We start from the raw sequence: 17,482 nt of genomic DNA on the forward strand, positions 1-17,482 counted from the left end.
AACTGTGTGCTGCTGCGACTAACTGTGTCTTACTGTGACTAACTGTGATTACTGACTGTGAGTTGCTGTAACTGTGTGCTGCTGCGACTAACTGTGTCTTACTGTGACTAACTGTGATTACTGACTGTGAGTGCCTGTGACTGAACTGTTCTTGTTTGCTACTGTTTGCTGAATATCCAGCGTTTGTTTCTCTGGAGAGTGAAACCGGAGGAGGAGAAGATATCTTTATCGGCTGATAAAGATATTGCAAGGACTCTTAACTTGAACTATACTAGTGAGTCTTACTGGATGGAAATACTGTGAATGACTTAATGGACTGAATGACAATGCTTAAACTCTAACTGGATTAAAAACTATTTAAACTACAAACAGTGTTTGTGTTCAGTGTGTGTATACTCTGGGGCCCTTCCGCTCTCCTTTGGCTTCTTGGTTTGACTACTGCTGCAATACTCTTCTAGGGGTTAATCCTCAAACCCTAACACTATCAAGAAGAAAACATCTCCACCAACACTGGCAAGGCATGCTACTAATTATAAACAGAGAGCAAACTCTGATTATTTCTAGTACTGAAGATATTGCCTAGTCCAGTAGTGAAACTTCAAGCAAACAAGCTCAGAGAGCAACAAAACTTCAGAAAAACATTTAAATGTTATGCCTTTATACCTACAGAGATTAAAACTATGCAATCCATGATATTTCCTGTGACATACTATAGAAGCAAACATTGGCACTGAAGAATCAGGTTAGGAAAAGTATTGATGCTTTTGAACTTTGGTGATGGAGAAGTCTCATGAGAATACTTCAGACAGACAACAAAATCAATCAATCAATCAATCAATCAATCAATCAATCAATCAAAAAGAAGTGACCAGAATCAAATGATCCTATTTTACATGAAGACCTAGCTCTTTGGAAAATGCTCTAATACTGGAAAAGGTGAAAGAGAAGAGAAGGACCAGCAACAAGGTAGGTGACTGCACTGTTGGAAAACTTGAAAGACTACATTAAGGATATATTGTCATGAAAAAACCAATGTGGTCACTAGGAGTGGCAAAACTATGGAAATCTATTTATCACTCACTCACTCAATTAGTCACTCAAGAATTTCAGCAAGTTTTTTTCTAAAACATTTCCATGCAAAGCAAGATTCTTATATAAAAGCATCTAAGAATTGAGTTTAGACTAAAACAAGACTCTGCTTCACAGTCGCAATTAGAAGAAGAGGCAATAACTGAACATTATGTTCTGAGTCTATTTACCATAAAATAAGTAGAGCATTATTTTCATGTATAATTTGTAAACAGGCACTCATTACAGAAGTGCTTCGCCAAAGAAAAAGAGTGTTTTAATCTGTATCATTTCTTAACAGGGAAAAAGAAGGAAAATAAGGTGATGATTCTGAAGCATGACTGCGAGAAAAAAAGTTCACATGACCCTTTGCTAATAGCAGGAGAAAGTAGTAGCATACAAGCTCTTGATTTTGAGGATGACATTGAAATGCTCGTCAAAACCTCCTTACTAAATAGATAATGAGTGGCAGAAAAGGCAAAAGAAATCGTGAGAATCAAAGTTCGTGAAGACAGAAATGGAGAACACTGAGAAAAAGGTTTTCCTTACAAGTTCCATTAGAAATTAAATTTTTTTCAGGGTCATGCTGGATACTCATGACAAATTTTCAGTACAAAGAAATAAATTGTAAGGGTGACAAGGGTGGTGCACAATAGTGCTTAGCAACTCTGTATTCTCTTCTCACTTCACTTCATCCTTGATTTGCTACCCAGGTTTCCAATTAACACTCGCTGTCATCATGAGTGTGCTAAATGTCATTAAGAATGCTAATGTAGTTTTTTTAAATAAAAAAAAAACTTTTTTTTAAAAAAAATGCTAATGTAGGATGCTAATACAAGTAGTTCTCATTTGGCAACTGCCTCATTTAGTGCCTGTGTGCAATTGTGACACTGATGAAAAAGTCACTTTGCATATTTACAACCTTCACAGGTCTGCAAACCAAAGGAAAGGTTAACTAAGATGACAAGTATAGTCACAGTCTCACTTAGTAACCACTTCATTTAATAACCAAGTTGCCAGTCCAAATTGTGGCTATTAAATGCAGACTAACTGCATTGGTATTTATGTGTCTGCAGAAGGACTAACAATCATTATAGACATATAAGGTAATAATGCATTTAGAAAAGATAATGCAGTGTAATTTGTATACTTTAGTCCCTAATGTAAACCTGAACAACTGAGACCCTATGATAAACTATCTAGTGCCAAGAATCTTCCATATGTCCTTATAACTGTTTATCAAATACTGTACTATAATTACTACTATTGGTAGCCAAAATGTGCTGTACTACTCATATAAAAATATAACATTTTAGGCGGAAAAGTCTAATAGAGGTATACTACTGCTAGCTATTCTTTGACTTTATTCAGAACAATTCACGTTTTGGGCACAATTATTATCATCATCACATTTTTTCCTTAAAATTTATGTCATATCGTTTGGTACTAATTCTATTTGCCTGCTAGTTCAGCCCCTATGATCCTGTAACAATCTGCTTTTAGTAAACTGTGTGTGTGTGTGTGTGTGTGTTTGTTTGTTTGTTACCTTAACCTTTAGGGATAAAAGATAAAAAAACACTATGCTGGAATCCATATTATTTTACTGAACACTTGCTTACTCCATTCCCTACAACCTACTCTGACTATAGGTAATTCAAATACTTAACACCATTTCACTGGATTATCACTATTAGATACTTCAGCATATCCAAAAGCTGATAATATAAGAAAAAAACACTCTACTTTGGCATCATATTAATATCCCTCTTCTTTTATCATGTTGTTGGGAATATTAATTGAGTTCATATGATGAATGTATAATCTGCAATCCAAATTTCTCATCCTTAATGTTTATAAGAAAATAGACTGATTTTCTTACCAAAAGCAAGTTGTATCATTTAGAAGATTTTATATGCTAGGAAGTAATTCAGAATAACAGAGTTGGAAGGGACCTTGAAGATCTTCTAGTCCAACTCTTTGCTCAAGCAGGAAACCCTATACTATTTCAAATAAATGGTTGTCCAATCTTTTCTTTAAAACCCCCAGTGTTAGAGTACTCACAACTTCTGGAGGCAAGTTGCCAACTTCAAAAGCCAATACAAAAATCTATGCCACCAGATAAAAACTGAATGCACTAATTACCACATTAAACAAGAGGAAAACCTTCTATGCACTAATTCCACGTGTGCTTTCTACAATTTTGTAAACAACAAACTAAAAGACTCAAGGTCCATCCCACCCCTGAAAGGACCTAATGGCAAAGACTGTAACGACAACACCATTAAAGCCAACCTCTTTACCACGTTCTTTGGCTCAGTATTTGTAAACAGCAATGGATCAAGCCCAGTACTTCCTAGTCGAACCACAGACAACTACAATGATCTAATACATATCGATTTTACAGAAGACATTGTTGAAAAAGCACTGCACAATCAAAAACCATCCCTATCTATTGGACCAGACGGAATATGTGCCTACTTCTTAAAAAAGCTATCCACTGCCATAGCCGAACCTCTAAGCATAATCTTTGAAAAATCTTTCAGGACCAGCTCCTTGCCAAAACTATGGTCACAAGCCACGGTCATCCCCATCTTCAAAAAGGGAGACCCCAGCCTAGTTGAAAATTACAGACCAATCTCCTTATGCTGCATCACCTGTAAAGTCATGGAATCAATTATTAACCAATCCATTATCCTCCACTTAGAGACAAACAACCTACTCTCTAATAAACAATTTGGTTTCAGAAAAAAGCTATCATGTAATATGCAACTCTTACACTGCAAAAACATATGGACTACACAACTTAATCGCATCATGGGACATGATGAAGGCTTATACAAGAGGTTTGATAATGGACTATACAAAGAAAAGAAATATAAAACATAAAAAAAAAATCTTTAAAATATTAGAAGATGACTACAAGACGTTGGAAAAAGAACTACAGAAATTTCCACAAAAAAAGGCCATTAAAATTAAAATGGACATAACTAAGCATAAAATGGGGCTAATGGAAAAAGAAGAAATAGCACAAAAAATTGAAATGCTAAGCAGAACTATTTTGAAGATGCAAATAAACCAGGCAGATGGCTAGCATATAAACTGAGAAAGGAAAGAGACTCAAGAAGAATGCCCCAGATACCCAAAGATATTGAAACAATATTAGAAAGCAATATAACAATGATGGAATTAACAGAAGCTTTAAAAAAGCAAAACATTGGGAAAGCACCAGGTCCAGACGGTTTGCCAGTGGAATTTTATAAGACATTCCAGGAAACATTGAATCTTCACTTATTAGAAATTATGAATGAAGTTATGACAAAGAAGAGAATACCCGAAACATAGTCAGAAGCATATATAACACTTGTACCGAAGGAGGACACAGACCCACAGCAAGTTAAAAATTACAGACCTATGTCACTATTAAATTCAGATTATAAAATTTTTGCTTCAATTCTGGCAGAAAGACTGAAAAGATAATTTTATTCATCCTGATCAAAATGGATTTCTGCCGAAGAGACAGATTAAAGATAATATGAGAATAATTTTAGATACACTGGAATACTATGAGGCACATCCTGAAAAACAAATGGCTCTGATGTTTATAGATGCACAAAAAGCCTTTGAAATTGTGAATTGGCGTTTTATGCTGTTACAATTGGACCAAATGGGCTTTGGTAAAAAAAAATTACTCAAGCCATCGAAATGATATATCATAAACAAACTGCAAAGGTTATGATAAATGGAGAGTTAACAGACTTTATAGATATAAGAAAAGGGACCAGACAAGGCTGTCCACTGTCACCTCTGTTGTTTGTGTTAACACTGGAAGTGCTGAATAGAGAAGAAAAAGAAATAAAAGGAATGAAAAGGAAAGGAATGAAAATTTAAAAAGAAGAGTATAAATTACAAGCTTTTGCAGATGACCTGGTATTTATATTAGAGGAGCCATTGGAGTCTGCCCCTAAACTGATAGAAAAGATAGAAGAGTATGGGAAAGTAGCAGGTTTGAAAATAAATAAAGATAAAACAAAGATTTTAGCAAAGAACATGTTAGTAAGACAAAAGAAAGAATTGGAGGAAGTTTTGGGAATCCAGGTCACAAACAAGGTTTATTTAGGGATACATATAACACCAAGATGTAGCACACTTAAGGAGGACAATTATCTCAAACTTAAACAACAGATAGCGACAGATTTGATAAAATGGGAAAATTTACCATTATCACTGATTGGGAGAATATCTACAATTAAGATGAATGTATTGCCCAGAATCTTATACTTATTCCAGACAATTCCAAGCAGATTAGGGAAAGAATTTTTTGAAGATTTAAACAAAATAGCGCTAAAATACATTTGGCAGGGGAAGAAAGCGAGAATAAAACTTAAATTGTTACAAGATGCAAGAATAAGAGGAGGATTTGCTTTGCCCAATTGGGAATTATACTACCAAGCGACAAGTCTGATATGGGTAAAGGAGTGGATAACATTAAGGAATACCAGACTTTTGAATTTAGAAGGACATGACCTGCTGTTAGGGTGGCATGCCTTCCTCTGGTATAAGGGAACTAAAATGCAGGGGTATTTTAGAAGACATTATATTCGAGAAGCATTGTTTCTAAACTGAGAGAAGATAAAAAAGCAATATTATTTAAAAATTCCGCTTTGGTTATCTACTATTGAAGCTTTTTCCTATCCAATAATATATAAAAAGGAACAAACAGTTAGATACGGTGAGATATTGAATGAAAAGGGTGAACTTAAATCTATGCAAGCGCTGGATGAACAAGGTGTAAAAATGAATTGGTTTTCATATTTGCAAATACAATCTAGATTTGATAAAGATGTTAAAACAGAAGGTATCTATGATAAGTTGACTGATTTAGATAAAATTTTGACAGGTACTGATGAAAATGTAATAAAAAAACTTTATGGACATTTGCTAGAGTTTCAATTAGAGGAAGAACAAGTAAAAGAAACAATGCCAAAAAGGCATTAAGAGTTGTTAATCTAATCCTACGTAGCTTCTTCTCTGGTAATATCACACTACTAACTACCGTGTTTCTCCAACAATACGGCCTCCACCAATAGGAAGGCCCAGCATGTTTTATTAGCATAAAATCAAATTAAGCCTCTCCCCCCAAATTAAGGCCTATATTAAACATGCGAAATGGGGGGAAATGGCAGGGGGGGCTTGCCGTTAGGAAGCACTTTTGTTGCATACCCGGATATGGTGCTGCCTGCGTTGGTGGGGCACTTCGTATCGGGAGACCTTCCACCACCATTGCTTTACCTTCCCCCCGTGCTGCTGCGGCGTTTAGAGCAACGCCGCGGCGTTTGGCGCAGCCATGCGCGGCCAGCCAGGGCTCCTCCCTGCGCCACATCCTCCTCCGAGCTCAGCCTTGCTGAGTCAGCGCCTCTGCCTGATGCCCGTTCCACTGCAGCGTTTGGAGCTGCCAGCGCATTTGGAGATACGTGGGGATGGGGACGGGCTGGGCGAGGGGTGGAAAGGACGGGCAGCTTCAGGCTCTCTCCGCCGGCCAGGGAAGCAGCGCTGCCATCACCTCGCCTCCCTGTCTGCGGATGGGTGGGCGCTATCACTGCCTCGGGCAGCCTCTCCCGGTGGCCCCTTTGGGTTCGCACTGGAGGGACTTGGGAAGGAAGCCAAGCTCAGGTCGGCCCAGCTCTTTTGCTTGGCAGGTGGGCGCGCACCCGCGGCTCGCTTTCCTGGCTCTGCCCAGCCTGCACGGCTCTGGCACGGCCCTTGCGGGATGAGCGGAGGGTCTGGTGGGGAGGCGCTCGCTGCCTTGGTGAGAGCTCTACTGTCAGGAAGGAGGGCCCGTCTGTCAGCTGCACTGGGCACCCCAGGGGAAGCTCTTCACACGCTGCCTGGTGCCAGGCAGGGATGGCGGCCGGGCACTTCTCCCGAGGTGGGCCGATCGTACACTGCGGCCCCGGGAGATTCACCTCCCCACGTGGGGTTGGGCTGCCCTCTCGGGCAGGGGAGGCTTTGTTGTCGTAGGGGGTCATTTTTAAAAGAATTGGCTTTACCTTCAAAGGCAAAGGGAAGGTGGTGACAGGAGCGCCTGAAGCCGAGTGTCTCCACTGGGCTTTGGTTGCAGGGAGGAGCCCTGGCTGGCCGCACGTGCCTGCGCCAAATGCCGCGGCATTGCTCTAAACACCATGGCAGCAAGGGAGAAGGGAAAGCAATGGTGGCGGAAGGTCTCCTGATACGAAGTGCCCCACCAATGCTGAGGTCGACATCCAAGCTGTCACCGCCCACCCACCCGAGGATGCAAGGGGGGGGGAATTAACTCACCCCCGAAAAGACGGCCTAGCCATTTTTTCGGGGATCAAAAAAAATAAGGCCTGGCCTTATTTTGTGAGAAACACGGTAGAGCATACAAAACATTTGCTAGACCTATACTTGAATACAGATACATATCATGTATCTGATATTAACACAATTGAGAAAGTCCAGAAATATTTCACAAGAAAAGTTCTCCACTCCTCTACTCATTGCAGAATACTTTATGCCACCAGACTTGAAACTCTAGACCTAGAAAACTTAGAACTACGCCGCCTTTCGTCCAATCTAAATATAGTATATAAAATCATACATTGCAATGACCTACCTGCAAATGAATACTTCAGCTTCAATCATAACAATACAAGAGCACACAATAGATACAAACTCAAGGTTAATCGCACCAAACTTGATTGCAGGAAATACGACTTTAGCAACAGAGTGATCAATGGCTGGAATACTCTACCTGACTCTGGTTTCTTCCCCAAATCCCAAAAACTTTAACCTTAGACTGTCTACTATTGACCTCACCCCTTTCCTAAGAGGTCTGTAGGGGGCAATGCGTAAGCGCACCAACATGCCTATCATCCCTGTCCTATTGTTTCTTTTATTTATTTTTTTATTTTTCTTATATGTATCCATGTATTCATAATTATGTTTTTACTTATACCTGTATCTTGTAAGCGATTGACAAATGAAATAAATAAATAAATAAAGTTGTTCCATCGATTAATTGTTCTAACTATTAGGAATTTTCTCCTTAGTTCTAGATTGCTTCTCTCCTTGATTAGTTCCCATTCATTGCTTCTTGTTCTGCCTTCAGTTGCTTTGAAGGTTAGGTTGACTCCCTCTTCTGTGTGGCAGCCAGTTAGATATTGGAAGACTGTTATTGTATCACCCCTAGTCCTTCTTTTCATTAAACTAGACATACTTAATTCCTGCAACAGTTCTTCATATGTTTTAGCTTCCAGACCCCTATTCATCTTTTTTGCTCCTGAAAACTCCTGTTTCATAGTTTTCTTTCCCAATACAGTGATAGTTATAATGCAATTATACAGAATCATGATAAAAGACATGGACATCAATAAGGGTAGGTCAAAGCACTGAAGTGGCATTCACAATATGAGCTGCATATATCACATGCATCTAAAAAGGGGCATGGCTTTGATCATTCCATTCACACCTGCCTTTTTTATGCTGTCAATCCCCTTCCATTTTCCAATAAATGGATGGATGGATGCGATATCACTTTATTTCTCTATGTGACACATAATAATACGTTTACTCCCTAATCCAAGAATTCAATTTAATAAGTCATCCTTATGAACACCATTTATTAATTTAAAATCATAGTTTTCAGGTTGGAAAATATTTTTATTTGGAAATGATGTTACTATTTTTATAAGCTATGTAATTGTGGATTTCTCTTTATGCTCTTTGAAGAGCCCCCAAAGAATGTGTCACTTTCCCACCCAGCTGGCAGCAAAGTGTGAAGCAGGAAAAATAAACTTATGTGAATTAGCCTTGTACTGATTTCATTTTTCAACCTCTAGCTTTCAGCATAGTAGATTGAAAACATGAAGCTATTTTGTACCAAGATAGATTATCAGTCTAGTTCAGGGTTAGACAACTTGTAAACCTCCAGGTGTCACTTAAATTACCATTGCTAATAACTGGTGGTCTTGATCAGTTTTCCAAATCAGAAACTTCTTTCTGAAAAGTTAGAGAAGATTTTGTAGCCCTGCCATCTATGAGGTGTCCTTGGTGCTCTCTGAGCTTGCTTGTTTTCTTGCAGATGTTTTATTACCCTAATTAGATAACATCATCAGTGCTAGTAAGGAGTGCTATTTGCTGTCAGTTTATATTCTGGTGACTTGCTTGTCTGTATGGTAGGGGTGGTCTTAGAGATTCTTTGGCTGGGCTGTTTACTGATGGCTGTTTGGCAGTTTCTTGATTGGGGTATTGTTCACTTGATTGTTGGTCTGAAGTTAAACTTGCTGTTAATCTATGCTGACCTGGTTGCTGATTACTGGTGGAAAGGTATTGGAGTCTTTTTGTTCTCTTTTGGGCTCATTGATTGTCGCTTTTGCATAGACTATAGATATTGTTAATGTCTATGTGTCTATTGATGGATGATTTGTCAGAATGCCAGACTGCAACCTATGTGCCTTTTCAATCAAATGTCACAGTCTAAGGAAAATATTAAAAGTTAAAGGCGGAGTAATGCTATTTCCCAGCACTCTGATGAGGTCTGAAAAGAATTACCTCCTTAAATGTAATTATGCACCTATAAAAAAAAATACTATAGCATTATCAGAAAAAAACACCCAGCAATTCTAGTGAAGTCATTGAAGAGGAAGAGGAGCTACTCATGCTTTTTTCAAATTTACTGGTGACACAAACAGCTAAAATAATCTAAGGCACACACTCTAGTGTCTCAAGAAAACAAACGAACCCCCCCCACACACACACACACCAAATGTCAAATCAACAGTATATCAGTGCTATTTCTGATTCTTCTTCTTACCCATATCAGACATCTCTGGCACAGTAACAATATATGGTCCATCTGTAAATTTGGGTGCATTGTCATTGATATCTTGTACTTTGATAATAAACTCAGATTCAGGCTCAAGTGGCTTGTTTGTCCATCTATCAATAGCTTGGGCGTGTAGCACATAGTGTGTTTTCTTTTCTCGATCTAGGCTTTTGGTTGAATGGATGTCTCCAGTCGTGTCATCAATAATAAAGATAGTCCCAGCCCCTTCACCGGTAAGAATGTATTTGACTGATCCATCACCTTTGTCGGAATTAGAGTGCAGCTGTAAAACACAGATATACATGTAATGAAATATTCATTCCGCTATAATCTTGTCCAAAGCAGTGCAAAAATATATGTATTTATGCCATATGCATGACCACTTAATGGAAAAGATAATCTTTTGTTTGCTTGTTTTAAATAGAATGAAACCAAATCAGCCAACATAATCCCTTAATTAATCACAATCAGAAATACAGTGTAAACAGGCTGCTTGGCAGGATAATTATTACTTCCAATGTGGGGAGAAAGGATAAAATAAAACAAGGCAGCAAAACGACATATTTCCATATTATATTTAAAATATCTACCCTCTCCACAGAAAAAGAACCAGAAATCACTTGAAAAAACAGGGAAACATTTCATTATTTCAAAAAAAAAATTACTTTAAAGCATTTAAAATATTCTAAATATTCTAAGTATTTTTAAAAATAATAGAATAGTAATAATATTATAAAGAATCCGTTTCTTATCAGAGATAAGAAACAGTGTCCTAATTCATGGCTTTTTCAACTAAATTCAAGCAGCTTGCTTAATAGAGCTTGCTTAATTTAATATTTAAATTAAATTTAAATATTCTAATATTTAAGTAAACATATTCTAAATATTCTAATGTCTAAACACTCTATTAAGCAAGCTGCTTGAATTTAGTTGAAAAAGCCATGAATTAGGACACTTTCTTATCTTAATCGAGATATACGATTTGAAGAATCAGTAAACTGCAAATCGCTTCTGCATCTATTTAAGTAAATAATTCCAATATATTGAGAAGGCTTAGAAAATGAGGTATTTCATAATGTAAGGTAACAGCATGCAGTTTCAAATTCATTCTCAAATTCAATCTCAAATTGATTTCTTTTCCTTAGCTGATCTTGGACAATAGCAATGCCTTATATCAATTATCTTTTATCTCCTTTAGTAAGCTTATTAGTACAATGCAGAACTTGTATTGTGTTCCTTAATGTCTATAAAGTACTGGCCCCAATTCAATGAACAAAATATTAATCCATTGATTAGTGTAGGGTTACAACTGAAAAATCATTATTTGCAGCTATAAAAATGAAGCTATAATAACAGAGAATAACACTTTGGGATATAAATGGGGAAAAAAAATAAAAGACAAAGACATTTTAAATCTGATGTTTAACCAAATGATACATTTGCTGGTGGCTAACACAGAAATTGCCCTAATATTTTAATTTTTAAATTTCAGTTTATTTCCCTATTGTGATAAATGACAGACAAATAAAATATAACAACTAAAACATAACAGTTTATATTTATAGAGGGGAGGAACACAGAAACACTTTTTTAAAAAAATCCAACCAACTGCCTTTATGACTTATACAGCCTATCTATAGATTGCTAATTAAAATAGGAAAAATTAATATCATATTAATAATAGGTGAATTTTACAATAACTATAGAAAAGTAATGTGTATAATAAACAAGTTACACAAAAGATAACACAGTATTCACCTGATTACCCAGGAAATTATTAATAACTGTAGCTATCAACCTGTTTCAAAAATATTTGTCAAAGTCATCATAGAGAAGAATAAGGTAAAGGTTCCTCTCGCACATATATGCTAGTCATTTCTGGCTCTAGTGGGTGGTGCTCATCTCCGTTACAAAGCCAAAGAGCCAGCGCTGTCCAAAGATGTCTCCGTGGTCATGTGGCCACCATGACTAAATGCCAAAGGCGCACGGAATGCTGTTACCTTCCCACCAAAGTGCTCCCTGTTTTTCTACTTGCATTTTTACATGCTTTCGAACTGCTAGGTTGGCAGAAGCTGGGACAAGTAACAGGAGGTCACTCCATTATGCAGTGCTAGAGATTCGGACTGCTGAACTGCTGACCTTTCTGATTGACAAGCTCAGCATCTTAGCCACTGAAGAACAGAGAAGTATAGGAGCCATCAATTCAACTCTTCCACACTTCAAGGACAGATTTTAGGACTGCCAAGGGAAAAATGTAAGACAGGTTTGTCAAATTGATGGACTGTGTGCCGGATGCATCATATGCAGGCCACACCCAGTGCAACTCTGCAAAGGCAAAAAACATCACGATATATCACATGATGTCACATGATGCTATCAAGTTTGACACCCGTGATGTAAGATGTAAGAGCATGAGGATGATTAGGCATTCAGGTTGACTAAGATACTATTCAGCTGGTTCCCTAGTTAATTCCAAAGTGGATTCAATTCAATTTGATTTTCTATACCCAGAATTTCTATCCTGGTCTGCTCTTAGTCAGAGATCCCAAGTGACTTGCAACAATACCCATACTTTAGCAATTTATCCATTATCCTATACATATTGATAGACGAATAATTGGCCATATGCAAGATACTCGTTGTGTCAAGCAATAATTGAAATCTTTGTTACTTAATAATTCCATTATGCAGGTAGACTTATAAAGCTTGAATTAGGTTAGGAAAGTTCATGTCAAGGGTGAAGTTAGCAGTAAGGCCTTGTAGGTGCCCTTCATACAGCATATATTATGAGGCTAAATTGAAGTCAAATGGTCATAAGGAAAGGATTTTATTTTATATAGTATATATAAGTCAGGCAAGATACATTTTATCAAACTTAATAAAGTTTGCATTCCAAGGGTAAACTGCAACAGAAGTGAAAAATAAAGATGTCATGAAAGATGTGGGCCATACCATAGCTTGCATATATTCTTAGTATAACTCTATACATGTCTATTCTCATTTAGTTCAGGTGGAGTTACTCCTAGATAAATGTGCACATGACTGCATCTTTAACTGACTGAGCTATATACTGAAATTTTCCAAGGAGCTGTTACAGAAATCCTGTATAGTTTTATTTAAAGGTCAGCTGAAAATAATGGTATAGGTAACATGAGAATTCAGATGTATTTTTTATAGTTCAGCTGAAATAAAGTGCCCGAGGCACCTCTGTTTTTTTTCTTTGATAAAATGTTGCTATAGCAAATTATGACTTGTTTTTTAATTTGTAGATGCAAAAATTTAACTCTGAAAAGGAACTGATTTTGTTTTATTATGGGTGATCCAGTGGTGGGATTCAAACATGTTTTACTACTGGTTCTGTGGGGATGGCTTGGTGGGCATGGTGTGGCTTGGTGGATGTGGCAGGGGAAGGATACTGTAAAATCTCCATTCCCACCCCACTCCTGGGGGAAGGTTACTGCAAAATCCCCATTCCCTCCCTACCCTAGTAACCTGATTTACAGCTCCATTCTCCTGTGCAGGGCAACAAAAGAAGATCCAGCCAATCAGCTGGGACTCAGGAGGCAAAGAATAGATGGGGTGGGGCCAGTCAGAGGTGGTATTCAGCAGGTTCTCCAAACTACTCAAAATTTCCACTATTGGTTCTCCAGAACTGGTAAGAACTTGCTGAATACCACCTCTGGGGTGATTACACAGATTTAGAATTTTTGTCCACCTACTGAGTCCTTACCAAGGGATACGCAAATATTGTTGGGAGACACAGAGCTGAATTTTTTCAGTAGGCAATTCTTTCACTTCACTTAATGATCTGGAAAATCACAATGACCAAAACTGAGAGTTCCAGGATTATAGTCATTGAGCGAAGCAGTCACGTTGCATTTTGCTTAATGACTGTTATGCTAAACAGTTGATACTCTCATCCCAATTATGGTTGTAAATCAAACAGTATCTGTATATCAAATATAACAACATAAATATTACCAATTAATCAATAACAACTGTCAATGTCAATTACCAGGTATTTTAAAAAAACATTATCAGGCTAGGTTTATTAATGGCTAAAATTTAAAATAAAGTGATAATTATTTTCATTACAGTGATTGTTAGTTAGTTGATATTATTTCTAAATATATAAATATTTGGCTTCTTGAAATTCCATTTGTGATCAAATTTGGAGGCATAAGATTTGAGAATATGTTGTATACCATAATAATAAAATATTACTAAATGGTGTTGATTATTAAAGTGCCACAACTTGGTATATTAAGTGATAGTTTCAGATACTCCTTTTACATTTGACTGGAACTAATCAACATAAACCTGTTCTAATGTGTCAGAAATGGGTAGCCTAAATTTCTGCTATTATTTCATAAGTGCAGAGGAGGTAGTATGTGTTACATAAAATTAGATACTTAGTTCAATAGATTTATAGCAACACAGTAAGTTAAATCCAGGCCATAGCTATCAAATATCAAAATCATCTGCCAGGTTATCCCATCTTCTTTGTGTGGATGATCAGAACTATATGGAAAGATATCATCTGGATTCACAGTTCAACACTGTCTGTATATAAAGCCATGGAATGGAATTTGCAATGGACATTTGTGCGTCCTTTACATGAACATGAGAAAAATAATGAAAACTAAAAGAATCAAAATATCTATGGAAACAATATCAAGTCTGGAGATGAAGAAGACCACTATATATACTTTGGCATCCTTCAAGTTGACAACATTCATTGGCTCATTCATTCCTTCAAAATGGGGTCTCCAAACTGGGCAAGTTTAAGACATGTGGACTTCAACCCCAAGATTGGAGTGGGGAATTCTGGGGGTTGAAGTCCACAAGTCTTAGAGTCGCCAAGTTTGGAGTCCGCTGATTTGAAACATTTAGATCGTTTCCCATCTTTTAACAAGCTCTGGGATGCTACCAATCAAAAATCAACATCAAGCACACCAAACTCAAGAAGGTTAATAATGAATACATAATGAAAATGAAGATCCAAACTCAGAGGATGGTGTACCGTCAACACAATTAACATCTGGGCAATTGCAATCATGAGATACATAGCTGGAATAGTGGACTGAATTCAAGCAGAACTAAAAACCCTGGATAGGAAGATGTTGGGTGGGTGGGGAATGTTGGAAGAATATCTGAAGGACAGTGAAGAAAGTACAATGAAACTAGTACACCATGGAGGCTTGCTTACTGAATACCAAAAAGTTTAAAGTGGGCTGTAAGAAAAACAAAATGAAGAATAGTAAAGAGACAAAGCAAGGCAAAGTATTATATCGTCAGTACATAAAGGAACTAAGGGGCCAAGCCAATGACAAGACTTGGCAATGGCTAAGAGCCGGAAAGTTGAAGAAAGAATCAGAGGGGATAATTCTGGCTGCAGAAGTCCAGGCCTTAAGAACAAATGTTTATAAACCCTAAACTGAGAAGAGAGCAATAGACACCATATGTAGTGTCTACAAAGAAGCTGAAGAAACAGTGGACCTCCAAATTAGCTGATGCACGAACTGATTACAAATATTGGCATGACAAGGTAGCAACAATGGTGCATTGGGATATCTACAGGAAATGCCACTTGACAGTAAAATAGAAGACAAAGAACTGGAGAAAATCACAAAATGTAATGACCCACAAAAAGTAAAACAAACATGGCAAAAGAAACTATAGATAATATTAACTGGTGCAACCCTAAAGCATCTGGTGCACCAATTGAATACCATAGGTATTGACAAAATCAGTCCATTTGTGAAAGGCAGCTTTACTTGGAACAGCTTCTATTCCGTGACTATAATTTTAGTACCATGAAACAATGATATTTGTCTATCCTACTGAACAACTGAAATAAACAAGCTAATACAGTCCAAATATGTAGCTTAGTATGCAACCAGCCAGAATAATATAATTAGAATAAACCTCCCAGAGTCAATTGGTTGAGATGAGCTGCTATAAAAATTGAATAAATAAATGAATAAATAAATAAATAATCCCATGTATTTCATAATCAATTATTATACAAGGTTCTTCCCTTTACCATAGTGTATACTATTCTCTTGAGTTTAAACAGCTGCAGTATGAGATCAGTATGAAATATGATCACTCTAAATTTTGTGGTTAGAATTGGGGAATCATATATGAATTAATGGCTTTTATCTGGGATGTTCTTGGAAAGAGAGTTTTTAAACAGTTTCACTGCGAAAAATTTTGATAATGATAAAGTGGTCCAGATAAGGAAAAGGGACTAAGTAATTTGATCTATTATTTTGTGTCTCAAATATGCTGCATTCAATAAAGTCTTAAAATAATAAAATCTTAAAAGACAAAAGACAATATTCTAGAGCCTAGAGAAATGTATATAATCTATGCATGTTATCAAGCCCCTTTACACAATTCACAAGAATGTTATATTCTCATAGAATAATTAGTCATTAATCAGGTTTACCACAAGGAAAAAAGGAGTTAATTACAGAATCTGTTCCTCATTTATTAATGAAGACAATAAGATGGGCCTCTTTGATGCCTTTGATCCTCTGAAATGGACTCTTGACTTGGATGGAAGTGACTACTCATTTTGAAAATAAGGAACAGTCAGTCATCTGTTCTTGTTTTGCAGGATTTTGTAAGCACCTATTACCTTCCCCAGGCTCTGAGAATTCCATTACATCAATCCATAATAATATTACTATTTTAGTAATAAATGCCCCACCCCCATCTATTTTATGCCTCCGGAGTCCCAGCTGATTGGCTGGGTCTTCTTTTGTTGCCCTGCACAGCTGAAAAGCAGGTTAGTGGAGTGGAGAGGGAATGGGATTTTGCAGTATCCTTCACCTGACACACCCACCAAGCCATGCCTACCAAACCATGCCATACCAACCAAGCCACGCCCACAGAACTGCTCAATGGTGGGATTCAATCTTTTTTTTACGACCAGTTCTGTTTGGGCGTGGCAGGGGAAGGATACTGTAAAATCTCCAGTCAGAGGTGATATTTGCTGGTTCTCCAAATTACTCAAAATTTACACTACCAGTTCTCCAGAACTGGTCAGAACCTGCTGAATATCACCTCTGCTTCTTATCTTTTGAGATAGAATTTGGAAAGAAAAAAAAAACACAAAAAGCTTCCTAAAGCAGTTAAGATTCCTGGAACTCAAAGTGCTCTGAACACAGAACTTGGATGTGGCGCAAATCAGAAGACAGATTGTGAGTGGGGAAGGAAGGTGCTTGCAATGATGTAGTAAAGATGTTTGAATTCCACCACTGGATAAGAAGCATTTTGAATAGAATCAGATCATTTTGAACTATGCAGGATCAATAAAATAAACAAATAAAAATGCATTATTCATCCTGTTAGAATTATAAACACTCTATATCTATGCCTACATAATAAACTCATCATTGCTCTATATGTATGCTCTTCCTTCCTTTCCTTCCTTCGCTAAATTGTTTTTATTGTTCCATTTATTAAAACATTACTGTAGCCTCCTATGCTCCTTAGGATGCAAAACACAAAGAATAAAGGCATTAGTCTTTTATTTCTGACTCTGAGCAAGTCATATTCATG

General features: G+C 37.1%; 1 protein-coding gene across 4 annotated transcripts in view; it reads right to left on the reverse strand.

Moving 5' to 3' along the window:
• Positions 1 to 17,482, reverse strand: part of CDH18 (cadherin 18) — a 659,070-nt gene that overhangs the window by 150,949 nt on the left and 490,639 nt on the right. For all 4 annotated transcript variants that reach the window (XM_087961171.1, XM_087961173.1, XM_087961170.1 and 1 more), the window contains one exon: positions 9,899 to 10,193. In XM_087961171.1, the coding sequence (XP_087817297.1) occupies positions 9,899 to 10,193 (295 nt within the window). The remainder of the gene's footprint in view (positions 1 to 9,898; positions 10,194 to 17,482) is intronic.

This window comes from Notechis scutatus, chromosome 3 (genome assembly GCF_049901735.1).
Source record: "Notechis scutatus isolate UNSWTSFEM ecotype Mainland chromosome 3, rNotScu1.2, whole genome shotgun sequence".
NCBI lineage: Eukaryota > Metazoa > Chordata > Lepidosauria > Squamata > Elapidae > Notechis > Notechis scutatus.